The sequence below is a fragment of the Chaetodon auriga genome, chromosome 18 (assembly GCF_051107435.1).
Source record: "Chaetodon auriga isolate fChaAug3 chromosome 18, fChaAug3.hap1, whole genome shotgun sequence".
Taxonomy (NCBI): Eukaryota; Metazoa; Chordata; class Actinopteri; order Chaetodontiformes; family Chaetodontidae; genus Chaetodon; species Chaetodon auriga.
Window position 1 is genome coordinate 11,789,548 of NC_135091.1, and position 27,905 is coordinate 11,817,452.

At 44.0% G+C, this 27,905-nt stretch overlaps 3 protein-coding genes across 4 annotated transcripts; all 3 read left to right on the plus strand.

Annotated features, from left to right (window-relative positions):
* The first annotated feature begins 2,293 nt into the window (after positions 1 to 2,293).
* Positions 2,294 to 4,838, plus strand: LOC143336455 (uncharacterized). The gene is made up of 2 exons (XM_076756653.1): positions 2,294 to 2,371; positions 3,177 to 4,838. The coding sequence occupies exons 1-2, from the start codon at positions 2,353 to 2,355 to the stop codon at positions 4,559 to 4,561; spliced, it is 1,404 nt and encodes a 467-aa protein (XP_076612768.1). The 5' UTR covers positions 2,294 to 2,352; the 3' UTR covers positions 4,562 to 4,838.
* Positions 4,839 to 5,152: 314 nt separating this feature from the next.
* On the plus strand, positions 5,153 to 14,032 carry LOC143336454 (adenylate cyclase type 3-like). 2 transcript variants are annotated; one of them, XM_076756651.1, is made up of 20 exons: positions 5,153 to 6,409; positions 6,949 to 7,098; positions 7,795 to 7,931; positions 8,078 to 8,189; positions 8,289 to 8,416; positions 8,670 to 8,828; positions 8,911 to 9,070; positions 9,265 to 9,372; positions 9,507 to 9,583; positions 9,792 to 9,953; positions 10,091 to 10,178; positions 10,431 to 10,547; positions 11,345 to 11,616; positions 11,823 to 11,904; positions 12,117 to 12,275; positions 12,464 to 12,610; positions 12,717 to 12,833; positions 12,969 to 13,095; positions 13,191 to 13,315; positions 13,447 to 14,032. In XM_076756651.1, the coding sequence occupies exons 1-20, from the start codon at positions 5,729 to 5,731 to the stop codon at positions 13,627 to 13,629; spliced, it is 3,291 nt and encodes a 1,096-aa protein (XP_076612766.1). In that variant the 5' UTR covers positions 5,153 to 5,728; the 3' UTR covers positions 13,630 to 14,032. The 2 variants fall into 2 exon arrangements, with proteins under 2 accessions (XP_076612766.1, XP_076612767.1); XM_076756652.1 differs by having other exon boundaries at positions 8,914 to 9,070.
* A 1,097-nt stretch (positions 14,033 to 15,129) lies between these two features.
* Positions 15,130 to 27,071, plus strand: LOC143336169 (WD repeat-containing protein 26). The gene is made up of 14 exons (XM_076756123.1): positions 15,130 to 15,881; positions 17,959 to 18,058; positions 19,401 to 19,457; positions 20,951 to 21,087; positions 21,515 to 21,612; positions 21,737 to 21,893; positions 22,297 to 22,435; positions 22,780 to 22,920; positions 23,299 to 23,418; positions 24,221 to 24,366; positions 24,517 to 24,595; positions 24,966 to 25,095; positions 25,330 to 25,524; positions 25,734 to 27,071. Exons 1-14 carry the CDS (start codon positions 15,577 to 15,579, stop codon positions 25,757 to 25,759), a joined length of 1,830 nt encoding a protein of 609 aa, XP_076612238.1. The 5' UTR covers positions 15,130 to 15,576; the 3' UTR covers positions 25,760 to 27,071.
* The last annotated feature ends 834 nt before the right edge of the window (positions 27,072 to 27,905 follow it).

The following is a 27,905-nucleotide window of genomic DNA, read 5'->3' on the forward strand; positions in this document are numbered from 1 at the left end:
TAATTGCATCCACCTTTGTCTCACCTGCGTCTCCCAGCTGCGGAGAAAATCAGACGTCCTTTTTTCAATCACCAAGTAAAAGGGCATAGGTTAAAAATAAAGGTTAACTATATCTTTCCAGCCTTCTTTTCTGTTTCCAGCACATTTTGCCGACTTTCAATCTCTTTATTGGCACCATTTCTGCTCCAGTTAACTGTTCATATAAGAACAACTGATGTGGGGAGATTCTGGCATCACATCTTTTACCCGAATGTTCCTCTAACCATTCACTTAATCAAAAGGAGAACATTTATATGAGAAACTCGTGTGTGTGTGTGTGTGTGTGTGTGTGTGTGTGTGTGTGTGTGTGTGTGTGTGTGTGTGTGTGTGTGTGTGTGTGTGTGTGTGTGGTTTTCAGTGAATTGGGTTTTCCATGGCAGTTGTGAGCTTTCCATTTGAACAGAGAGCAACTACAACATAGAGCATGTAGCAGAGTACAGCAGTGTCCAGCAGGAGGCGCACTAAGATAAGAAAAAGTCAGTTGGTCTATCCACACTATCACCTGAATCCAGTTTTATAAGTCCAAACTAATATTTTGGTGGGAGATGGACTGCTTGTGAATGAATAAATTTCTCTATCACTGCATTTATTTCAAGTTTCTGTTTGTTTTCTAGGTTATAATAACAGTGACTCCAGTCAGTACTTTATTTCTCTCTCTCTCATTATATTTTGTGGTTGGTTCCACCCACTGTGGGTTAAACATGGCACCAAACAGGAAAAGGTGGAGCCGAGAAGAGTTCGACAGGGGAAAATGTGACATCCATGTGAGTCTCGGCTCATTCAGGTGTCCTGGGAAACGAGAGAGCAAACAAACTGGTAAAAGAAGCAGTCAAAAAAGAAGTGGTTGAAGGCAATATTAAATGATCAAAAGGCTGAGAAATGGGAACAGCAACCTTTACAGTACACTTTTCATCATAGGAAACATCCAACAGGCCATTGCAATCTGTGTCATGAGGCTGAGGCAGTTAAGCATGTTCTCATATCATGCAGGAAATTTAGACATGACAGACGAGAAACGATGACACAGTTAAAGAAAATAGGACGGATCGAGGACAACATTAAACGTAGACCAGCGGTCCACAGCCACCGGGCCACTGACCGCCGACCCGGGATCTGACCCGGGACACACACAGAAATGATAATAATAATGATAACAGAAATTTCCAAGTCGGTCCCGGGTAAGTTCCGGGTCGGTCCCGGCAGTGTCCGGAGAAATTGCCGGATCGGTCCCGGGTCGGTACGGGAACTTACCTGTGATCCGACCTTGGAACCCACCTAAGACTTACCGTGTACGACCTGGCACCTGACCCTGGATCAGACCCGGGACACATATACACACTACTACTACTACTACTATTACTACTACTACTACTACTACTACTACTAATAATAATAATAATAATAATAATAATAATAATAATAATAATAGCAACCCGGGCCAGGATCCGACCCGGGACAACACACACACACTAATGGTAACAGTTACAGAAGTCAGTGCAGTAAATAGTGCGTTGGAGCAGCGGTCCCCAATCACCGGGGCCATTTGCTACCGGGCCGCACAGAGAGACTGAACAAAAAATACTTTATTGATCATCAGGGTCTGAAAGAAGTTTTATTTAGAAAATCAGGTGCATCCGCCTGTGCCTCTGTGCACCTGTCAAACCGCTCGTCTCGGTTAGTTAAAAAAAAAAAAGTGGAAAAAAAAATGAGTAAAAAAAACAAACGTCTTTGGAGAGCTTCTTCGGGAAGGAGAAAAGGCCAAATGATGAGACACAAGAAGAAGAGTCTACCACTTCCAAGAAAAAGAAAGCTGCATTTAAGAGACAATATCAGCAGTCCTACTTAAAATACGGGTTTATCGCTTCAGGTGATTCACGCACCAAGTCCGCTCTGCGTAATATGTGGCGACAGGCTCGCAAATGAGGCAATGAAGCCTCCTCATTGAAGAGACACAAGCGCAGGGCTCCCACTAATTACAACTACTACATTCACGGTAATGGTGAGTTGTATTTTTAGTCATTTGTTTTTATTCATTTCTATGCCGTTCCGGCAAATTATTGCTTTCCGTGAAACCGGTCCGTGGCACAAAAAAAGGTTGGGGACCGCTGTATTAGTCTGTTGGGGGGGGGGTATATCATTTTCCAAGGATGGCTCGACTGGAGAGACAGCTCGAGAGGGATGCTACAGAAATCTCCCCTTGACATGGATAAAGAGGGAGAATAAAACCTGAGGGTGGCAGTAATGTAACATCCCGGATGCCAGCTGCTGTCAAACCTCAAAGAAGAAGAAAAGGAGCCCGAGGCACAAGGAGCTATGGCAGAAACGAACATGGGTGAGATGACATAAGAAATGCACTTAAGTGAAAAATGGCCAATTGGAAAAGCTAGAGCGGAGATTTTGAACAGTGGATCAGATATCCATGCAGCTGCTTTCATGTGATAGCTCGAGGACTCAAGAGTTGATCCTAGAACAGGATCTATCAGCTGCAGTCACTCATAGAGTCGTTGTTCTAATACCTAAATTTTACCCCGAGTACAGCAGTATAAATAACTCTTTTTTCAGAGTATGAACTGCACCGACACAGATCTGCAGGTGGTGAAACAGTCTGCTGAAATGTTTGTTGTTCTTTCATAATACAGACAGACTTCCTGGTTTTAAGTTTCAGCCTGGACTCATTAAGTTTCCTCTTAAAGTGACAGGAGCGGTTCATAGCGTGTGCACGACTGTCTGCGCATACAAGTGGTGGAAAGTATTCAGATCCTTTATTTACAGAGAGTAAAGGGATCACTATCATAATAAAAATGGCTGCATTACAAGTTAAAATCCTGCATTCAAAATGTAGCTAATAAAAATACAGATGGATTATCTAGATATACTTAAAATACCAAACATAAAAGTACCCCTATTTCAGAGTTCTGTACTGTAATACTGTATATAATATTGGATTACTATCGATTCTTTATCATATAAGCAGCAATTTAATGCAGCAGGTGGAGAGTAACCTCATTTTAAGTACTTTATGCACTGTTTGATCCTGTCCAATTCGATCCTATGAAAAATCATAATGTAAACTGAACTTCTTGTGTAAAAGTAAGTTTTAAGTGACACTTTAAGTTAAGTCTCCACCTCCTTCCCAGGTGTTTTTGGTGCGGCGAGGACAATCCTGCGAAGCGCAGCAGCAGGCTTTGCTTTTGGAGAAGCTGCACTATTTGCGGTCGAGCCCACACTGACACAAGATGGCGTCCTGCTGACCGCCGCGACTCTAATCGCTGGGCGAGCCGGTTCCACGGGTGTCGGGGTAGTGACGGCGTGCCTCGTGTTCACCTCAGCGCTCGTTTCTTTGGGAAGCGGGTTCCTCCTTTCTGCAATGGCGATGAAGATGTGGACCAAAATTGGAGTGAGGCCACCGTGGTTAGTGGAGTTCACAATAGGAGCCTCTGTTGCGGTGGGTGCTGTCGCTACTGGAGTGTTAGCGGGCATCCTTCCACCATGGATCTACATTGCAGCTCAAGGCATCCTAGCCCTTATAGTGTACTCATACTCCAATATTAGTGACATGACCACAGCCCTGTTAATCATCTTCACCACTCTCTACCTCAGTGTCGTATATGGAAGAATGGGTGCCATACTTGGACTCTTCATCATGGGATTGACCATCTCTGTCCTTTGTGCCCTTCGAAAAGCTTTGAGAGAGAGGATTACCCAAAGACCAAAAACTGAGTGCCAACTTTTGGAGAGGATATTCTTCTATTCTGTTGTTGTGGGGATAATGGGATTTTCAGTGGGTTTAGGGGCAGGTGAAGCAGGAGAAGGGTCTGAAGCAGAGGTGGTTTTGATGCTGCGGTCGGTCCTCTGGGTCGCATTTCTGTCTGCAGGGCTGCTCGGGGCTGGCTTGGGCACAGTGGCCACAGTTGGGCTGGGACCAAACATGGCTGGAGAGGTCGCTGAGGGAGCTGCCATAATATCATCAGTTGCCCTAAGAGCCATTCTGCATTGGAGCTCTTCTCTAGGGGCCCGAAGCAGCATGGGGGGAGCGTTAGGAGCAGCTACAGCTGCAGGGTTGTCACTCGGAGCCGCAAGCGTTGGAGCCAAACAAGCATTCGGATCTAGAAATTCAGCTTTAACAGTTTTGGCTTCAGTGGTTGTCGGTGCGATTCTGGCAATGCGAGGTGTAGCGCTGACAGCAACTTCGCCGACAACTTCAGACCTTGTGACAGTCACCCTTGTTGCAGTAGGGGCATTTGTTCTGGGTGCACCAAAGAGCCCTTTCCACACTCAGGTGAATTTGCAAAGGGGCCTCCTCACAGGGCCACAGCTAATTATAGGAATCGGCATGGAGACGGTCACCGCAGCAGCAGCACCTATTGGAGCTGGGGCACTTGGGGCTGCAGCGTTGGGTACCGCAGCTCTGGGGAGACTGGGGACTGTGGGAGTTCTGGTGGCTATAGGGTTGGCTTTGGGAAGTACTCTTAGTGGTACGATAGGAAAATCACCACCAACAACAAATGCACACAGAGAGTGATTGAACTGAGTTTTTCTCCTGCCCCTGCAACAGTGTCTGAACACAACCTCAAACACTGAAGGGAGATTTGTGTGTATATTCAGGTGTGTGTGTGTTTTTACATTATGGCAATTCTACATGGACATACAAGTAATTATAGCACATCAATGTGAGGTTAAATTCAGCCTATTGTGTAATATTTTCCCTAAAAAGCACATTTGCTTGTCGGTCCTGACAATCGTGTCACAGACATGTATTATTGTGGCTACTGATGAATAAAATGGATGCTTGATTTTAACTAAGCCTGTATTTGTGTATGTATTCACTGAAATATTGACTTCTTATTTCTCTCTGATTCCTGAAAAACACTCGAGGATCAAACGAATGGGCAGTTGTTAACATTCTGCAGAGCAGCTTTAATGATCCCTTTTCCTCACCTCTTCACACCATCACTGCCACATTTCCCAAGACATGACGGCAAGCTGGCAGTTACTTTGGTTTCATCTTAGCAACAGTAACAGGAGGACTTGCTGTTTAGAAAAGGGAGGGAGGAGTGGGAGGAGAGAGGAGCAAACAATCACATCAGAAGACTGAAGAGCATCTTACAACAGTCGGCTGTGCAGATCTTACCAAGATTACGAGGAATATGGATCCATACGTCAAAACACTTTGTCCATCTGCCTCTATATACTCATATTACCCCCTCTGAACACAGGGCATGCTGCATGCACATGGATAGCCACCTGTGGCTCAGGGTTTTGTTGGTCTACCATGGCAGGACACAGGACTTCAGTAGCAAGAAAGAAGAGGTTGCAAGTTTCTCTACTGGGACAGACCAGCGGCTCCGAGCCTGTGAGAAGCTCTGACAATCTAATACACTTCTAAGGAATTTAATGGCACCATAAAATGAAGAAATATGGTAATACTTTCAAAAGGTAAGCGAGTTTCTGTGGATATGGGTGAAACTAGTCACTGAGACGGTGTTTAATTGTTACTTGACACCTTATGATGGAAATACTTTCTGAGATGGATGGATTTTTACTCGAAACCAATCATCTCCAAAAGTAGCGCAACAATGGGGCGCTTTACATCGCTTTTCATGGATTCTGGCATTCCGTGCACCTGAGGAAACATTTGGCACGACAGTATTATTTCATAAACCAGGAGGGTTACCTTAATGAAACGGACATGTCTGTGAACCGGGTCCACACAGCAGACACGGAGGCGACTGCGGAGCACTCAGTGGAGTACTCCGTGCAGGTTCCCAGTGACTCCAGCCATGACGCGGCTCGGACGCGTGATGTGACTGTGCTGCAGTCGGGCTGCTGCCGCTGCCTGCCGCGCTCAGCGCGCCTCACCTTTACGCCTGAGTCGCTGGAGAGGCTTTACCAGCGCTACTTCCGCCGGCAGAGACAAGAGAACCTGCTCTTGCTGGCGATGTTTGCCGCTCTTTTCAACAGCTTTGTCATCATCATGTGCGCGGTGGTGTACACTGAAGACAAACTGGCGATGGTGGTGGTGGCTGCCGTGGGGCTGGCTGCGGACATGGTGCTCTACGCGCTGTGCTGGTTCCAGAAGCTGCCTGCGTCACCAGTCTCACGCGGCGCAGTGCCGTACGTCCTGTGGCTCATGATCGCCGTGCACGTTTTATGTTACATGGGTCTAAACTATGAGCGTTTCCCTCATGCCAGCGACTCTGTGGGCTGGCAGGCATTTTTCAGTTTCTCCAGCTTTCTGACACTCCCACTGAACCTGGTGCCGCTGCTCCTTCTCACAGCCCTCTCTTGTGGGATACACACGCTTGTACTAGGGGTGACTGTGGCTCAAAGGTTTGAGGATAACCTGCAGGGGCCTCTGCTGGTGAGACAGGTAAATATGGCCGTCAGTAAAGCGGTTAATGACAAAGTACATTAAATGTAAAGGATGAAAGAGGTTCAGGGTGTCACAGATGGTCACACAGGTGTGCAGAATGATGGGGAGGGGCTGCATGGGACTGCAGGGTGTCCACACTTTATTTTAAGGCAGTGGTCACAAGACAAAAATGTTGGGAATCTGCGTTTTAGGGAATAATGCACCACAGGCAGAGGTTTGAAAGGCAGGAGATTTTAACTCCTCCACAATGCTCAACATGTGTTTTGTGCACAATTTTGTCACACTTAGGCAGTTTATAGGGCCATAGAATTAAATGTTATCTCATAGCATCACTAATTTGATTAATTTGGTCGCTGATCGTTGATCAATCTAGAACATACAATGCACTATATGTGATTGTCAAGGATTGACAAGTCTGTTTCCACACGGCTCCACATGTTGACTGATCCTGTGCTTGAACTAAGAATTACAAAGTGGCAGTATGAGGAAAGCACCACACAAATATACAAACACGCATCCTCTCTGGCTGTCTTCAGCTCTTAGCCAACGTGATGCTGTACCTGTGCGCAGCCACAGTGGGTGTGATGTCATTCTACATGGCGGACAGGAAGTACAGGACTGCTTTTCTGGAGGCTCGGCAGTCACTCGAGGTCAAACTCACACTGGAGGAGCAGAGCACCCAGCAGGTAAGAGAGCACACCCACAATCACACATCTGCTTAATGAGATAATACATTTTCTTATTTGGGGCAAACACACACAAACACATATGCACAAACACACAAATACACCTGTGAGGTGGAACACTGTGCTGCCTAATTACAGCATGTTTTGCTCAGCTCAGGGCTAACAGGTTGATTAGAGAGACTGTTGTTTTCACCAGCGGAGCCACCGTCGGGGACCTGACACAATATAAGCTCTGTGACACCAACAGAGCCTTTACCAAAACCATGGAAGGAAATGAGTTGATATTTTAAAGGTTTTTGCTCTTTTGTTGTGTTTGATTCTTGCTTATTGTATTCCTTTTGCAGCTACCCTGCTCTTTCTCTACAATGAGAATGTTGTTTATGGTTCTTTTGCTCTGTCTTAACGTGGTGTTTGTGGTGATATGTAGAGGAGGGTGGAGAAACGGAAACAGATAGAGGGGGAAAAAGTGGATAGAATTCCCATAGTGCCTTTTCAGTGGGGAGTTGGGTAGACGACAGGTAGAACCAACCAACCAGATCACATCTGACCAGCTGACAGGATCTCCTGAGGGCTGCTAGGATCTGTTTACTGCCTCAGTCATGCTTCACACACAGGTGCCTTCACAGAGGGATCATTTATTCTTCGTGTCTGTCATTACTGAACATGAACATTTTCCTCACCTGTGTCTCCATGCAGGAGGAACTCTTACTGTCCATCCTGCCCAAACACATAGCGGATGAGATGCTGCAGGGCATGAAGAACCAGGCCAATCAGCAAGAGGTCCAGCAGCAGCAGTTCAACACCATGTACATGTACCGCCATGAAAACGTCAGGTCAGCATCACAGAGCCAGCTTTTTTTTTTCTTTTTCTTCTTTTTTGAGGTTTCTAAGCTCTTAACAGTCGTGATGATCATTGTTACAGGGAAGGTTTTTACATCTTGTTAAACACTGCACTGCAACCTCTTCACTTGTGTTCCAGTATCCTGTTTGCTGACATAGTGGGCTTCACCCAGCTGTCCTCAGCCTGTAGTGCCCAGGAGCTCGTGAAGCTGCTTAATGAACTGTTTGCCCGCTTCGATAAACTGGCAGCAGTGAGTGCCTTCTTTCTAGATATCGACAGTGTTTTGCTTTGCTACACTTTATTTCAGTATAGTACACACAATTTCTCTTGCTCGGACTTCATCTTGCAGCAATACCACCAGCTGAGAATTAAAATCCTCGGAGACTGCTACTATTGCATCTGTGGCCTTCCTGACTTCAGAGAGGACCATGCCGCCTGCTCCATAATGATGGGTTTGGCGATGGTAGAAGCCATCTCGTAAGTAGTGACTTTAACTTAAGACATGATGATGATGTTGAGGTGGTTATCGGCTTGTTTGCATATCTTGTGCATAAGACAACAGGCAGTCATCATTAAGAAAGATATAGAAGCTCACACAAGGAAAATGAAAGGAGCAATAATATTATGAAATAATATGGAAGAAGCCAAGGAGACATAAAAGACAACACAGGGGGAGAGAGGTGGGCTTTTTGTCACAGAATGACAGCCTCTGATTTCCCTCTGGCACCAGCTACGTGCGAGAGAAGACTAAAACCGAAGTGGACATGCGTGTGGGCGTTCACTCCGGCACCGTGCTGGGAGGAGTGCTCGGCCAGAAGAGGTGGCAGTTTGACGTTTGGTCCACAGATGTCACTGTAGCCAATAAGATGGAGTCTGGAGGGATTCCTGGGTAAGAGAATAATACTTTATTTCACAGTGAGCAGTCACATTCTTCCATGCGTTTAGTTTCAACAGGTTTGTGTCCCACACAGGAGAGTGCATATTTCCCAGAGCACCATGGACAGCCTGCATGGAGAGTTTGAGCTGGAGGCAGGGAATGGTGGAGAGAGGTGCGAGTACCTGCTGGAGAAAGGCATCGACACTTACTTGGTTCTAGTGCCTAAACAGGCGGCCAGTGGGCTCAGCGGAAATGTGAGTGACCTGCATCTTTCAAGGCAATTCTCCTTTTATTCATTTATTTAGTTAGAGATTTTGCTTTGTAGCTGAAATTCATACTTTTCAAACACTACATTAGATGAAAAAGTAATTTGTTTTTGTAGAGACATGTTTTATTTTATTTTTGAAAAACAAATGAACGGGTGTTTCTCCTGCTTCTCCTCCCTCAGAAACCAGGCACATTGTCAAACAGAAATTCAAACCAGCTGATCAACACTACTGCAACTAATGGGAATGCAGCCTCACCCCAATCCACACCCAATGCCTCCAAACAGGAGGTGAATTATGATAAATGGCTTTTTTTTTGACAACTATAAACCTGGGTCCAAAGTAAACTACTTAAACAGGCCCAGCTGTAAAATCTCCAAATTGCAAACTTCACTGATCTTTCTTGTCTTGCTCACAACCTCAGAGGAACAAGATGGTTGACGAAGAAGTGATCAACAGACGACTGCAGCAAGAGCTTCTGGATAGAGAAAGTCAGCAAATGTAAGAAAATGAGACAAAAAAGAGAACAAAACCAGAGGACCATGATACAATGAGTTAGAGGGATAACATGAAAGTTTAATTCTGATTTTGCAAATTACCAGAAATTGTGGAGAAATGTATTTAGCTGTGAACTAATTTGCAGCCGTTGTGAGTTTGTCTCGTCCCAAGCTCATATTGCTGTTGCCATATCTCCCTGTGCTCCTCACAGACTGAAGTATCATCAGATCAACCCTGTGTCACTGCGTTTTGTGGACGGGAAGTTGGAGGAACACTACTCCTCAGAGAAAGAGAAGCGAAGCGGAGCGGCCTTCTGCTGCTGCCTCATAGTGCTCTTCTTCATTACAGCCATGGAGGTGTTCGTAGACCCACTGTGAGCTCACATGTATTGCTTTGATTGCTTTGAAGCGCTCCTTTGGATGTCTGTGAATTCATATTTGAATCAATTTCGCTTTAAAAATGTTAACGTCGAACCAAGAGATTGACTGAAGATGTGTTTTCCTGTTCTAGGTTGGCTGTGAACTATGTGACTCTCGCGATAGGAGAGGTATTGTTGCTTATCCTCACCGTGTGCTCCCTGGCTGCCATCTTCCCCAGGGTGCGAAAACAAAATTAGTGTCCATGGTTGTGTTTATTGAAGAATGTGTGTGATCAGCACTCTGTAAGCTTTTTGGCTCAAGATCAACACTCACGTTTAATGCAGATGTACAGAAATTCTTGTCAAAGTCAATGCTGATTTGTGAAATTGCATTTGTAACACAAGACTGTCGGGATCTTATGCAGTATACAGAAACATTACATGAACTAAAACACTTTTTTGGATAATGACTCTGATGTTTGTGTGTCTCAGATGTTCTCAAAGAGGTTGGTGTCTTTCTCAGTGTGGATTGATCGCACACGATGGGCGAGAAACACATGGGCCATGGCGGCCATATTTGTTCTTACCATGGCTGTGATCGCTGACATGGTACGACTGCAAGACACTCATGTTTTCTCTGACGGTGTATTTCATTTTAGAACATGGAAAATCAGTGGAAGAAGCATTTAATGGTAAAACAAGTTGATTTAAATGTTCTGTTTTACGCTAATTTAGATAATTACATTTCTAAAAAATCAAGGTACTCCATCCCTTTAATCCAATGTTGCTATCACAGTGCATATTTTCATGTCACCCATCCCTGATGTGTGTGTGTGTGTGTGTGTGTGTGTGTGTGTGTGTGTGTGTGTGTGTCTTTCCATTTGTGTGTTTCCACTTTGTCCTCATCAAACTATCACTGCCTTTTATGTGTCTGACTACATGTTCCCAGTGGGGTCCATTAGTTGTCTGTCTTGCTGCCTGCTGGCTCATTTGTCACGGCCCCACAGGAGCAGCCTGTTACACACACTGCTGCCTTCAAGGTCTGACAGGAATAGAGAAAGAGAACATTAATTTTTTTTTTCTGTCTTAGCTGTCATGTGGAGGTGACAGTCACACTTGGACAAAAATGCTTGAAAAAGAAGTGAACATGCTTTGTTTATATATTAATTTATATACTTGTACTTAATTCAATCAAACAGTAAAAATGTAAACACTAAAGTACAGTTAAAAGTGGCAGAGGAAATTATGTTCAGACTGTGTTTCATGTTTAAACCCTGAAATGAATGAATGAATTTGTTGAATTTTACTTTTCAAGTCCAGCTGAGTGACTTGAACTCCATGAATACTGAGCTGTATAGCAGATGCTTACTGAAAACTACTCCTACACCCCATATCTAACGTTGCAGCTGAGCTGTGTCCCGCCGTCCCTTCGAGTCTTCAACAGCACCACTGGCCCCATGTTGGAGTCCCTCGGTGACCGAGGCTGCGCAGAGAATCCAAAGCACTACAGCTTCATGGCTGTAATGTCCCTCATCGCCACCGCCATGTTGGTGCAGGTCAGCCACCTGATTCAACTGGGACTCATGGTGCTGGTTGTCACAGCAAATGGAGCTGTTAATATCTACAGCTGGCGGGACATATATGACCTGTATGATTACATACAGTTTGCCTCATACAGGTGAGAAATGGGTAGATCAATGAACAGTGAATGTTTGTCATTTTATTTGATATGCATAGATGAATTGTGATAAGCCAATAGAGAAGGTTGTTTCCAAAATACAATTGTTAGTCCAGTGTACGTTCATGAACAACATGATGATGATGATGATGATGATGATGATGATAGTATTACCATCATTCTGCTTCTTATCTTTGTGTTTCCAGAACATCCATAGTGCCCTCCAAGTACCTCATGACCATGATGATCATTGTCATGATGATTGGCTTCTACTTCTTCGCCCGCCATGTGAGTCACTGTCTCCTGTACACCCACACTGTATCACACTTTGCTGAACCACAGCTTGTCTGCTACAGCCTTGAAAGTCAGCATCTATTGAGGAAAGCTTCCTGTGACCGGACAAAGCGATTATCACATTTCTATCATACTGTTTTTTTCCCCTCCAAATAATTTACTTGACTTTCTACTTATGACTTTCATTCCTTCTGTGGTGTGAGTAGTTGGAGCGTCAGTCCAGGAAGCTGTTCCTGTGGAAGATCGGTGTGCACGACCAAAAGGAGAGGGTGTTCGAGATGAGACGCTGGAACGAGGCGCTGGTCACCAACATGCTGCCGGAGCATGTTGCCAAACACTTCCTGGGCTCTAAGAAGAGAGATGAGGTAGATGAGCATGTGCCAAGTTGTGGTATCATGTAGATATGTGGCTGTGGGTGCTGTGCCTCATTCATTGCATATCACTGCCATCTTGTGGTTGATTCCATAATTACATATTAGAGCTGTCCTGTAGTTTATCAAAGAAGAAATATAAAATCAGTGGAAACTAACACCATGTCATTTGTCATTTGTAGGAGCTGTACAGCCAGTCTTACAATGAAATAGGAGTGATGTTTGCTTCCATCCCCAACTTTTCTGATTTCTACACTGAGGAGAGCATCAACAACGGAGGCCTTGAGTGTCTCAGGATTCTCAATGAGATAATCTCAGACTTTGACAGCGTGAGTCCCAGCAGTGTGTGTGTGTGAATGTGACATCATGGGGTGAACAGCCTGCAAATGTTTTAAATACCCACGACTCCCCTTGAATGCCCGCTTTCCCTGCCAGTTACTAGACAGGGACGAGTTCCGCTGCATCACTAAAATCAAGACAATAGGAAGCACCTACATGGCCGCCTCAGGACTCACCCCAGAGAGCAATACAAATGGATACAGCAACAGCAAGGTATCATACTCTACCTGCAAGTATCTTACAAATATACCTCGGTACAAGTATAAGAATCTGTTGTAGCTGTTTGTCTTAGCTGGTGCTGCATGTGGTGATGACAGTAACTGTGGAAGTTGTGCTGTTGTTCCACAGCCAGAGGACCAGTCACTGATTGAGCGCTGGCAGCACCTCGCTGACCTGGCAGACTTTGCCTTGGCTATGAAAGTCACCCTTAACAACCTCAACAAACAGTCCTTCAATAACTTCATGCTCCGAATCGGTTCGTGTGTGTGTATGTGGGTTTCTCTGTGTAAGCTTGTGTGCGTGCACATTGGCAAGCTTGTACGTTCACGTTTCCATGTCGATGCCCTTCAGGTCTGAATAAGGGAGGAGTTTTGGCTGGAGTGATTGGAGCTCGTAAACCTCACTATGATATCTGGGGCAACACAGTCAATGTAGCCAGTAGAATGGAGTCCACTGGAGTGATGGGAAACATCCAGGTAGCACAAACACAAAAGCACAACATGCTTGGATGTTTCCATGCATTACTCCCTTTTTCTTATTTCATGCTTGGCTTCAACCTCAGATTTGGTTCATCTCTTCATAATTTTATGTCCTGCTCTGCTCCCAGGTGGTGGAGGACTGCTATGACATCCTGAAGGAGTATGGCTTCCGCTTCATCCGGAGAGGGCCAATATTTGTCAAAGGGAAAGGGGAGCTGCTAACCTTCTTCATGAAAGGAAAAGACAAACCCAGTAGCAATGGCGGTCCAGTGACCACTGCCCTTCCACACCAAGTTGGGGACCTTTCTTGACTATTTCACCATTAACACATGGATAAGCCAGTTTCTCTCATATACTGTACACAGTTTATGTACCTAAACTTTCTTCATACATTCTGTAGCAATGAAATGCAAATAGGCCAACACAACAGCATAGTAGCTATCATAATGAGAATTAAAACTGTGAAACATTTCACCCATGAGGGATTGAAGAACAGAAACTGGTTCTGTATAGTTGTACATAATTTAGGAATACAGCCGATGATCTCACAGAGGTCCTGCGTTACAGATTTTATTACTTTGCACTTGATTCATAGAGTGCTATGAAAATTACAAACTTGGAACAGATATATAAATTAGTTTCCTTTGTTGTTTTACCTTGAGCTCGGGCTTTGTAAAATAATGTAGCTTAATCACTGTATTTATACTGTATTAATAAAACCCGTTTGCACTGTTTTTTGAAATTGTTTTGTGGATCTTGAGACGCAATGTTGGTTGGTCAAGAGCAGTGCATGAGCTGGATTCTGTTGTGTGCATGTTAGCATGCTAATGTAATATGTTACCATGCTAAAGGTATGAACTCTTACAAGACAAAGGCAATCAACAATGCTGGATGCATTCATTTAGCCTGATTGGTAATTACAATTGATCAGTGATCTCATTATAAATACTATGGGCATTCGTTTGCACGTATGGTAGCAAAAGGACCTTGATCAGCCTTTGTCATTTTGTTTTCCTTTGAGGTTTAGTCGGAAAATTGGCTTGATTGATCAGTCACAGGCACAGTGTGTGATCTAAATGTCTACAAGATCAGGGCCTCACTGCAAAACATCAAAACAGTTGAAGCCTTATTGTTAGCTGTTGATACAGTGTTTCTTTCTACATTAATAATTACTAAATGAAAATAATCATTATCTTAATAATTATGATTATGATTCTTAAGGTTTTTAAAACTGGACTTAATTGGAATTAATTTAGAATTACTGGAATTAATATATAGATTATGGCAGTTTATACCAATGTTGTGACTGATGTGTGACACATTTTTTTATGTCAGTTTTATGGTTATGACAACTTTGCAGTCAACTGTGAAGGCGCTCAAAGTAGCATATTTTGCAGAATATAATAACCAAATATGGACTGGTCAGGACTAGCTATAGCTACTTTTTTCTATTTACATAATCATGTTTATTATTTTTCATTTAATGCTCAAGTCAAGCCAATTTTTAGCCAAAATCAAAAACCTTCTCCTTAGACGCCTCGACCTGTTCTTGGAGATAATTAATTTAGGGCCACATGGTGTAATGAGATGCGAGTGGCTAAATTCGAAATGTAAAAGCTGAACACCTGTGGAAAGTCAGTATGAGGTTCACCCATTATGCTAATTTGAAATTCCCGATATATTTAAGTCAAGCCTCTGGAGACATTCAAATGAATTTTAATGTGATGTGTTTTTTTATCAGTTAATTATTATGCTAAGTAGGTTCTCATGCGCCACCACCCATGGATTATAATTCTACCCGGAAGCCTGGTAGTGTAGGAATTTCCGGTTACGTCAGGGCGTCAGGACTCCATTAGAGCTGCAGCTGTTTTGAGGGAAACAACAACAAAAACGGGCTAACTGACAGCGCTTCCACTAGTGACAGTCTGCTCGGAGCCCGACAACGAGGCCTCAAACCTGGAAGCTTAACCTTCATTTCCCACCCGGAGCTCCGCCGGCTTCTAACCACGGCCGCTCTCGGTGAGGAAACTCTGGCCTCCGCTTCCTCCTCCTCCGACTCGGACACCGGCGGAGCGTCGCCGCCCCCGCGGAAGAAGCACCGAGCCTCGGCGGCGGAGGGAGCAGGAGAGCCCGGGGCTTCAGCAGTTGTAACAGGCCTGTCCGGAGTTGTCTTAGGACTTGCTACTCAGTCTCCACACTCTCAAGCCACCTCTGCTATCCTCTTTAACCGAAGTATAGTCAACAACCTCAGCAGCAGCATGCAGGCAAACGGGGCAGGACAGGGACAAGAATCCTCAGAGCTCTCCTGCCTTAACAGCGCACAAAACGGGGAGTCATCCTCGGCATGCGGAACCCACTCCAATGGGCTTCTCTCCAGCACAGACAACGGGAATAGTGTCGGTACCAGTAACGGGTCTTCAACCGCTCCCGGTTCGGGGACTTCGGCTGCCTCTACGGCCTCGAGTTCGGAGGTCGGCTCGTTGAAAAAGAAAAAACGACTATCGCAGGCGGAGGAAGATGTCATACGATTAATAGGGCAACATCTCCACGGACTAGGGCTGAAGTAAGTTTATTCAAAGTCGAGGAATAAGCTACAGATGCATCTAACGTTAGCGTTGAACATATGAAGCGTGGCCTTTATTACTAGTGTTTCGCATGCGAGAAACTGCGAAACAGCAGCTGGTAAGAGCGCTATTAGTGCGTTTGACAGACACAAACATGGGGGGATGGGGTAGTTAGCCTCTGAGCTCGGCAGTTGGTAGAAAGAAGGGGTCCATCTTGCACAATAACAGTTAGCTTGAGAGCTAACAGCACTAGCCTGCGCTGAGGTGCTGTGTCCTGACATTAAACCACCATTCAACCATAAACACAGTCTAACATTTAGCTGCTTTTCAACTCCATCGTGAGGTGAAGACTGTTTAACGTGCCAGTGGCGCCATGATGCGTTAATAAACGTTATAGATTTCGCACAGAGTAAAAGGCATTACATCATCTAACGTTACTAACGTTTATTCAGAGAAAACAAGAATCACCGTTTTGTTGTGTTTGTAAAGCTTGAAGTCAGTGTCATGCGAATGGAGAAACTTGATTTTGCATTTCAATGAGGCAGAAGCAGGATTATCGCAATTGCAGTGTACAATTTTGCGTTTCAAGGCGAAAAAAATGCGGAGGAAATGTTAATGTGCGGGTTGACAACGTAGGTTCTCGCCAGGATGGTTGGTGGTTTTCTTCATTTTCCAGCTTGGCTGCGTCGGGAAAAATAACATGGTTTCTGCAGGACCGTGTGGGAGGACCATTAATAGATCGGCCACAATGTAATAACTATCATGGTTATGAAAACTGTCCTGGTTGTATTTCGAGTGCACCCATTGCACGTCTTGAGCTGTCACTTCGAGATGGTCTTTTATTTCATCTAATTAATCACGATTTTAAACAGCCATCTGATGAATGTGATAACTTTATTCGTGGATTAAAGTGTTTTTTTCTGTGACTATCAGAGCAACGTGTCAGCAGCCAGTCACAAATAGTGACGCGCATGCATGTATGAGGGCATGTATTTATTTAAAGACAGCAGTCAATACCGTGGGCGACAGTTGGTCCCGAATAGAGCAGAATCTGCTGGTTTCATGGCGACTGAAGAATGCGCTTTCTACCAGCTGTTTTAGATGGAAGCCTGTGTTTGAATCTAATAATAGCATAGTGGGGTTTACAAGAAATGTATGTCTGCCCCTCTTCTTCAAAGTGGCTGTGGTGGCCACTGGTGGATGGCTCACATCCGCAGATCCCTGGCATCCAGCTGAGAAAGTGAAGCTGCCATTACAAGGCATTATAAAAGCCAGCTTAGCATGACTGTGTTTACAGAGAGGGTGGGTCAGGGGGATACATGGCACTGCCTGGCATGAAACAGAGCCCCTACATTTCAGCTGGGGAAATGCAAGAGAAATCAGTGTAGCTGGATGTGCAGCTCAACACGGAGCTGCTGCGCCACTCCATTGATACCTGAGAATGATGTCATCATGCTGAAGGTGTCAGCCACCCCCATCCCCAACCCACTTTCATTATCACACGCACGCATCTCAGCAGACCTGTTTGTGGTGGTGGAGTGGGTTTAGCGCAGAGGTGGTGTTTGGACAGATGGTCATGGTTCATGGTTGACAGGCTGAGAGGATGATAACTGCAGCACAAGCTCAGTTCATGTTAGCAAACGTCCTCCTGACCACAAATAATGCTATAGTGACAGAACTGTTCTGGGCTGGCCATGAACTGCCCCCATCCTATTGCCTGCCAGTGACGTTCATATTGTCCCCATGTTAAATTATTGTTGCGGATCTCCCACCTTGTAAACACAGCACAGTCACAATGGTGACATGCCATGGGTGATTAGATAATCAAGAAAAGTTGAATGATTTGCTCAGAAATGTGCTGGCTTTGCAAAATCACAATGAGTTCACATTTTGTTAATGTAGCCTGGCCTCTTAGATATTACCTTTGCACTTGATTCTTGAGTTTTAAAGTCATTAATGTTATCCTCTCTTTTCTTTTATTTCATGTCTTGTGTCTATATTTCAGACTAACTTTGTCTGTCTTTCTTCCCCTGTCTCTGTCTCTGTCTGTCTCTCGCACTCTATGTGTTTCTGTAGTCAGACAGTGGACCTGCTGATGCAGGAATCAGGCTGCAGACTGGAACACCCCTCAGCTACCAAGTTCCGCAACCATGTCATGGAGGGGGAGTGGGACAAGGTTGGTCTTGAGTTACCATGGTTACATAATAGCAGGCACTTTGATAGACAGGGAATTGGTGACCTTCTTTGTGATCTGTTGTCCGTATTGTACTGTAACACGAAGAGATTGTGTGGTCAGGACACCAGCAATTGTATATCTCATATCGTCTCATATGGCTTACCAACAAAAGCAAATATGATTCTTGTTGGGATTTGTTTAAGGAAGTCTGGGAAAGCATAAGCAAAGGACTTAAAGCGGCCTGCCTTTGGGCCACAGTTGCACGAGCGCAATTATCACTTAGTACCAATGAAAGTCTTTTCTTGGCCAGCAGATCTGAGTGTTAAAGTGCTATTTGGCTTCAGAACTGGTCATTTTAGGGCACGTATCTTAATTGAGACTAAGTACAATACTCATATTTTTAATCTTATGGTTTACACGAATAGAACAACACTTTATCTGCTTGTCAATATTAATATAGAGAGAGCTCAGGGAAAAATCTTATCTGGTGGTTTGAGAACAATGTTTGGTCAGTCAGCTGGCCTTGCATTGTTAAGGCAGAGTACACGGTAGGATAAATCTGCTAGTTGTTGTTATTGTGCCTATTGAAAATTCTAGGATACATTTTCTGTCATTTTTATAACAAAATAATAAGGTGCAGGCCCCATTATGTGATTACATTAAAAGATGAAATCCAGGTTCATTAGGACACCCGGAGCATAGCAGAACATTATTGCAGAACGTTGAAGGCCCCATTAGGCCCGCAAATGTGGAATTTGAAAACATTAGGTTTATATTAGTTCATTTTAAGGAGTTTTTATGTAATTGGCTTTTAAATTAACGCTCAGCAGTATTTTTCTGTTCTCCCTGCACAATAACTCTCATTCCAACATTTTCGAGCCGAGGCTTATAAAAGCACACAACTTATTAAAAATGGCCTTGTGAATCTTCTGGAATAATGAACCTATGTCAGAACTGCAGGATGGAAAATTAATGCCAGCCTTCAGCCAACTGCTGGTAAATTTTGGGTGTGTTGGTTTTGTACTCTCTGTAAACCAATCGTAAACCAGCCACTCGTTTGGCATTTGTTTTGATTCCAGAAACATCTTTTATTTCTACTGGTAAATAGTAAAAGAGGCCAGTATTGTGTCAGAGACATAAAGCTGTTATGCTGTTGACAGCAAATGGACATCAGCTCCATTATTAAAGCCCCAATTTGCTCATCCTAAATAAGAAGTTCACCATAAGATCTGTATTACTGTTCTTGTGATTAGTTTTTTCCTGAGCATGCATGGAAACTGCTGAGCTAACCATTTCTCTCTCTGTCTCTCCCCTCCATCACCCCCTCTTTGTTTTGGTCCAGGCTGAGAATGATCTCAATGAGCTGAGAGCACTGATGCATTCTCCCAATGCTATTGTGGTAAGCTGCCCTTGCCCAAACCTGAACTGGGCTGAATGAGAGCCAGTCAGTTAGGAGGCACAGCTGGAAGTTCTAGAATGGTACCGTTATAATGCAGGGCCTCAGGTACTTGTTGTGGAACACTGAAAGCTAAAATGTTCTGGATGGCACCTCAGACACCACATTAGATTTAGGGTATGATTGCATGATTCTGTTGTTTTTAAGCAAAATGTGGTTTAATTTTGCTAGCATGATTTTTTTTTTCTTTTCTTCTTCTGCTCGTTTTGTTTGTCCTTAAACAGATTTAAAATGTATAGACCCAAAATAGGCAGTTTTTCATTTATTGGCTTGATTTATAATTGTCATCTCATGCTTTTTGGCCGGCTGATATGAAACTCTTGCAGATATATTGTATTTGCCTGTATGTCAGCAGATACATAAGAAATTCCAGTACATAAATGCCAAAGGTAGTTTTGAAATAGTTATATATATATGTCCCAATTCCACACTACACAGTGAACTGATAGTAAATTACTATGCATGCTACACTTGTGTGATTTTTGAGTGTGGTGTTGATCTACATTACTGTAGTGTGCGCTGCCCACTGGAAATATCAGAGCTACTCACAGATGCAAAAAATAAAAATAAAAACTAATAGTGGACGGTGGAAAGACGGCTCCAGGAACATATTTGAACTGAAGTCAAATTTTACATTTTTAGGAAAAACTGTTTGCTTTCTCTTAAAGGATTCAGTATCAGTTTGGAAATGGGACTTAACTCTGGCTAACTTGCCCTTTCTGGCATGCTTATTAGCAAACAAGATGAGCTTCAAACGCGGTCCCTTGTGTCTCTGTCAAGTGCGTGCTGCTCTCTGTCAGGGATCTGTCTTAACTGCCATCACCAGTTGGGTTATTGAGATAATGACTGTGGCTGTTGATTTTCAGCTGCATGTCCAATGTGGGTAGCCATTTTAGGCCTTGAGTTGTAGCAGGTTAGTGTTGTCATTGTCAACATGTCTTTCACTCCAGGAGGGAGTTTACTTATATCACAGGTGTAGTTTGCGAGTTAGAAGTTGTCTGTGTCTTTTTGTACACTTTATGTGTAGACTCTTGTGGGTGGATGTTTTCTTGAATTTGTGTGCGGCCATCTTCAGGGCTGCGGCTCCTACTGCATACCTGAGATAAGACATTGAGTTATAGTAGCGCAAATGTAATGGTGACCAGCAGCAGGGACTGGTAAATACTTGCCAGCGGTCTTCAGTTCAGTGAAGGAAGTATGCTGTTGATGTTGACATTACCATGCTGTCTTGCATTATGCTACCTAGGTGCCCCGAAGAAATAGAAAAACTATGTCCTTCCATAGTCATGCAGACCTGCTGTGGTGGAAATCCCTTCTTATCAATGTCAAATTGAACCCCAGAGCTGTAGTTTTTAAGCTCATTTGTCACTCTTTCCTTTCTTCCTTCTCTCAGTTTTTCTAAAATCTGATCACTGTATGTCTCGTCTTGTACTCAGCGTATGAAGTTCCTACTGCTGCAGCAGAAGTATCTCGAGTATCTGGAAGATGGCAAAGTCCTGGAGGCTCTGCAGGTGCTCCGGGGAGAGCTGACGCCACTGAAATACAACACAGATCGCATCCATGTGCTTAGCGGGTACTGTTACAAATTTGATATTGCATTTGTTTCACAGCAGTCATCAGACTGTTCACCCTTTCTACACAAATGCACACCTGCAAACAGCTACTGGACATACGTGTGTTGCTCTTAGTTAGCTCTGTAATCAATAATCATAGTGATTATAGATCTTAACACTGGTGGTGAACCAGACTTTTTAATGGAGGCTGGTTAGTCTTTGTAATGGAACATATCTCTTATGTAACAAATGAATAAAGCAGTTTCATGTTTAAAATCAGACGACAGCAGCCGCTTATGGAAAACTTTTGACAGCATGCTGTATTTCTCACATCTAAAGTTTCATGTTGATTAAACATTTTCTTGGCATTGAATCTGTACCAGGTGTGCGTTTCCATTTCCTGTGCGTGTTGTGTTGCCTGAGCTGTGTGCTTGTGTCATCCTGTAGGTACTTAATGTGTAGCCATGCTGAGGATCTGAGGGCCAAGGCAGAGTGGGAGGGCAAGGGCACCGCCTCACGCTGCCGACTGCTGGACAAATTACAGAGTGAGGAAACGTGTCCATAAACTGACCCTGTGGAGCTAACTCACATTTTGCATGACTGCAGCGCTACTAGACACGCAACCCGTATGCGGGAATTCAGCTTGTCTGCTTTTGTCTCTCCTTGTAGCGTACCTGCCACCTTCTGTGATGCTGCCCCCTCGACGGCTGCAGACGTTGCTGCGGCAAGCAGTGGAGCTGCAGAGGGACCGCTGCCTCTATCACAACACCAAGCTGGACAGTAATCTGGACTCGGTCTCTCTCCTCCTTGATCATGTCTGCAGCAGGTTGGTGTTGCTCAGCTACCGTGCTCAAGCCTTTCGAGACCTTGGTGTTATACTGCAGCATCTGATGTTTATGTATCACTTGACCTCTGTTATAAAACTATAATGTTGAGGCACATTCACTGAAAGCCTTGCTCTGTGTTTCCAAATCTTCTGCCTCAGAAGTCTCAACTTATTTCCCCTCTCTTTAATGACTTGCCCCTAGCATCTTACTGTCCTGTTATGGCTGCACTACTCTTGTCGTTTTATGAGTTTGAATCGTCAAAGTTTTCTGTCCTTGCCCTGTATTGTTTGAACTGACAGCAATCATAGCATCTTGAAATATAGAAAATGTAATGAGGGAAGACCTTCTGTTGCAGACTTGCAGAATGAAGATTTTAACCTTTGGTCTTTCTCCGTGTTGCAGGAAGCAGTTCCCCTGTTACACTCAACAGATTCTGACAGAGCATTGTAACGAGGTGTGGTTCTGCAAGTTCTCAAATGACGGCACCAAACTAGCCACTGGCTCCAAAGACACTACTGTCATAATTTGGCAAGTGGACCCGGTGAGTGAGAAAAATTCCTGAATAAACACACGTTACCCTTTTTTTATGATTTAAGTCACAGCTAAAATTACCCGGCAGGAATGTAGTGGTCGGGGCTTTTACATTTGCAGGCAGGTTTGTCTTGGCTTTTCAAAATATGTATCTTACAGTAATATACTTTTCCTAGAATTTCCCATGCTCTAAACCCTTATGGGCATATTTTCTGCCTACAAATACATAGCTCTTTGAAGGACTTTTATTTTCTGTTTTAGATTGTGAGATATTATCTAAAGAAATACATGAGTTACCACTCTTTAGCCTAAAGATTCATTACTGAGAAATCATATTTCTCTGTCTTTGTGTAGGAGAGCCACCAGTTAAAGCTGCTGCGAACTCTGGAGGGTCATGCCTATGGAGTCTCCTACTTAGCCTGGAGTCCCGATGACACCTACCTGATCGCCTGTGGACCTGACGACTGCTCTGAGCTGTGGCTCTGGAATGTTCAGGTAACATTTATACCGGTGATACCTCTTCACAACCCGTTTCCGTATGCCAGCCCTGTTTCTCATGAGAACATGACGGGGCAAACGTGTACGAAAGCAAACAGCTGTGATGTCAAAGACTGGAGATGTGTCAGTCAAATTCATTAAACCAGTGGAAAAGAAAAACATGCTTTAAAGCTCCAGGAGATACTGTTTAGGCTGCGTGTACTCAATGACCTCTCCTCCTCTCCTCTCCCATCCCTTCCCCTGCCCTTTCCTTTCCTTTTATTCACCCCTCCCCCATACTTACTTAATGTCTCTTCTTGCTGTCTCCCTCCCCCCCCCTATTTTTCTCTTTGCCTCTGTTTTTCCTCTGTCTTTACCAATCCCCCCTGTGACCAGACGGGGGAGCTGCGGACCAAAATGTCCCAGTCCCATGAAGATAGTCTGACCAGTGTGGCCTGGAACCCCGATGGCAAACGCTTTGTCACAGGAGGACAGAGGGGGCAGTTTTATCAATGTGTAAGTATATGGACCATTTTTCCTGCCTTATTTTAAAGCACAGTTTGTGTTTTTATGAGTAAATGCCTCCAATATTTAATGTCTGTTTTCCTCTTGAGAATTATATATCATCTGTGTTGACTCAATGCTGAATGCCTGGTTTGTTTTGAAGGCGCAGGAAGCTTGCAGAGGAGAGGGATTAAAGAAGGACACTGTATATGAGTCATAGCTATATGTATAGCAGCTGTCATGTGTGTGTCTTGACCTTAAACAGGCAGCTTCAAGATAATTGGATCTTTCCCTGTATTGATTTTCTAGCCATGAACTCAGTCAACTCATGAGGATGTTTGTTTGTTTTGTTTTTTTTTTATCACATTTTTGTTGGGAAGATGGTTGATGTGCTTTGAAAACAGAGTCTCTTTTCTACTTGATCATGTATGTAGATGTTAGTATGCTAGGAATGAAAATTATGATTTAGTGGAGTTATTTATTCATTTCACACATTTTAAAAAGCTGTTAAACAGCAGAAATGTCAAAATATGCAGCTGCTTCATTTGTGTTGTGTGATAAACCATTTTATTCTAGAATAGATGAGACTCTATATGCCAGTAAGCTACTGTCAAATCACATGTTGTCGAGAAGAAGGAAAGCAGTCTGGCCTTGTGTGTTCCTCCATTTCTGCTCTGTTGTCTGATTGTTGCACTGTGTCAGTGTCTGAACAGAAAGAAAAGGCATCTTAATAGGCCTTCTTGTTAAATAAAGTTGCCATGACAGGTTGCCTGTCAAGAATGAGAGATGAGGGCTCTGCTGTCTGTGTTGTCAGGACCTGGACGGTAACTTGTTGGACTCCTGGGAGGGCGTGAGAGTGCAGTGCCTGTGGTGCCTGAGTGATGGCAGAGCAGTGCTGGCCTCTGACACCCACCAGCGTATCCGGGGGTACAACTTCGAGGACCTTACAGACAGAAACATGTATGTGTCAGCCTTCCCAAATTTTTGCATGCTTTCAAATTGTATCATGTCCTCAAGTTTCCAAGATTTCCATATCAACTATATCTGTATATTTGCCTTAATCAGTATGGTGCCTGACTGCATGTGCCTTTTTTTACATGTTCTTTACAGAGTTCAGGAGGACCACCCTATCATGTCTTTTACTGTTTCAAAGAATGGAAGATTAGCTTTGTTAAATGTAGCAACTCAGGTAAGCTTTTTGACCAACTCAGCCATTATCAATATCAGCTGATTTTCTTCTAAAGCACAGTGACACTTTGTTATGTGAAAAAAATATGCAGTACGTTCCAGTAGATATACAGAGTGTCTGCAGGTTTTTAAAAAGCCACTCTGATGTCATCCAGTCTGATGACCATATTCCCACATAAATCCTATCTTTGCAGGGGAGTACATATGTACGACTTACCTTAATGCTTGTAGTGCTTGAACAAGAACAAGTTGATTTGTCCAAAAATCAAATTTGGTATAAATTTATCTCGAAAAGATCCAAAAAGCATTAAATATAATTGTCTGATACCTGCAGACACCCTGTCATTGGCTGTTCTACAAACTTTTTGTAGGGAGTGCACCTGTGGGACCTTCAGGACCGGGTGCTGGTGAGGAAGTACCAAGGTGTGACCCAGGGCTTCTACACTATCCACTCCTGCTTTGGAGGACACAACGAAGACTTCATTGCCAGTGGTAGTGAAGGTACGGTCGAAGAGTAAAATATGAGCAGGGATAATACCGTGGATGTTGTTCTTTGTAATAAACCATTGCACTTAGACCGTTTATGCTAATTTCATCTTATCTGCAGACTTTCTGGGAGTCAAGAATCTTGCTGTGCTCGCTGAGTTTGATTTGTCCTGCAGCAAGTCTTCTCTCAGTGTATTGTATATATTTATCTCTACCTGTTTTGCTGCCGTTGCCACCCCTTCTCCACAGACCACAAAGTGTACATCTGGCACCGCCGCGGTGAACTTCCCATTGCTGAGCTAACAGGCCACACACGCACCGTTAACTGTGTGAGCTGGAACCCAGCCATCCCAGGACTCATGGCTTCTGCCTCAGACGATGGCACAGTGCGTGTCTGGGGTCCTGCACCCTTCCTCGACTCACAAGAGGTGGACGGACTCAACGGTAAAAACTAAATGTGTTTTTGATATGTGAAAATTAACATTTTTAGCTTATATATGGTCATGGATTGACCCTATTTGCTGATGTTCACCATATTTGGGGAGTTTGAGGAGAGAATTTTCTGGTTAAAGCATCACTGTTGTGTTGAAGGTTATTGTTTAAGGTGCTACATCTCTGTATTTATCTGACCTCTTTTTTTCTTGTCTCCTCAGAGAACTGCAGTAACATGGACAGTTGATGGTCACTTACGGACCAGATGACACCTCTCTTTAACAACAATCCAAGAATCCCACAGTCAAACAAAATCTGAACGGGCGAATGAAATCTAACACCGACCTAAAGCAAGTCAAGAATAACAAATGCAACCCACCAAGACAAAAGAGAAAATAAAGGTGAGAAAAATTTGCCTCCTGACTGGCCTAGACAAAATGGTGGAGTTTATGACGGACACTGAAAATTCAGGTCCGCATCCAACACCTGATCCTGACCCAGAGGAAAACCAGTCAGTGGTCCACTGGTGAGCTGTAACGGATGTTCTCCTCCTCCAACTGACCCTTCTTCCCCCATCTCGCTGCATGGCCACCGGCCATGCCAGGTCCTCGCAGAGAGAAACCCACCTCCACCTTGCGCTCGGAGCGTCTCCGTGATGCTTCCAGACAGGCGCCGCAGACCAGCCGTCTTCTCATAGGACTACATCCGTCTGCCTGCTTGTCTCTCACATTGCGTGTATAATGTCTCCATGGACATGGGTGGGGTGCTGTTGGGGGAGGATGGAGCATTGGGGGATATAGCAACTCTTCTGTATGTATGTTTTCCCCTTCCCACTCTCTTGCTATATTCTTGGCATTCGATCTGTTGGACAAAGGCCAAAAAAATCCACCATGAAAACACTGACCGACCAGCTGACAAAGAACACAAAAAAGGCTATGCTAAATGTTGGATTTTTTTTTTTTTTATGATAGTCATAGCGTAATTCTCATTTAAGAGGTGAATCTTAGCTCAAGTAGTGCCCGTGGAAAGCTTTAGCGTGAAGATTCCACTTTCTGTTTCTCGACATTAGAAAGACAAACTTTTTATTCCTTAATTTAACTTCTAACAAGGACAGTCACTGTAATGTTTCCAACTGACAGCCCCCCAACCCCCTTTGCGAGCTAGCTACCGCACAACTCCATTACATCTGCCTAAGAGGAGAAGGACAGAGGAATTCACATGTCACATATCAACGGTGTGGTGGGATTTCCCTCTGTCAGGACACGTGTTCTGACCTTTCTCAAAAAGACATGCTTTCAGATGTGAAAGAGTTCAAGTGCAACTTGGATTGCACACCAGTGACTGCTGTCCCTCCTCTGTGTGTGTGTGTGTGTGTGCGTGTTTGTGTGTGCGTGAGAGTGACTGACTGAGAGCGATTATGCATGCACACATTAGTGTGAGTTGACATTTGTGGGTGCAAGTTTAATTGGTGCGTGTTTTTGTATGTGTGCTCAATTCACACCAGCAGAAGATCTCCCCAACCCCCCCCCCCCCAAATATTCCTAATCCCATAGTAAAATTGTAAAGAGGATTTTAAACCAATTCTAAGTTATCCAAAGCCCCATAGGGATCTCTATCTGTGGAACAAAGAATACTTGAGAGCCTTTTTGTAAAAGAAAAACTTTTCTTTCATCCGGGGCTTTAATTTTTACATTCGAATTTGTTTCTCCTCAGCACGTGGCATTCAAATGGCACTGAGTTACCGGCAATGAATCATCTTTGCAGGAAAAAAAAAAAATTTGAATGAGACATGTTTCAAAAAGCTATAAAGTGTTTTGTTATTAGCAAAAGGTCATTTCATACGAGAAGCTAATTGTTGTAATTATCGGACGAGTAGCTAGAGAGAAGAGGCACCAATAACCAGAACCACTCTCCGAGCCTGCAGTGTGAGGGAGTGTTGTTGCAATCCTGAAACACACACACACAAACTGCCTTCCTGTTCATACAATTGCACACAACCCTTCAGTATGTATGACATCCTCTCCCCCCCCCACTGCACTTTGAGTGGTCTTTTTGCTCTCTCGCAACGACTGCAATGGCATAAATCCATAAAGTTCCTTCAGGCTCATGGTCGCCACACTAGCTGCCATTCTGATGGCTCAAAAGGTTGCATTGGCAAAGGCTCAGAACCTAACCGGAGATTGCTAAAGGAATTGACTCTCCCTCACTATGCCTCTATGCACCCAAAAGCAGTGACTGATTATCTTAAAGACGTTATAAAAAATGAACCTTGTGCATATAAGGCAGAGCAGCCTCATCACGAGGGTACCACTCCTGGAGCTTAGAGAGAGCTCAGCATTAAACGCCCCCCTCCCCCCTTTATTCTCCAGCCATGTTATTCAGTGGTCAGTGCA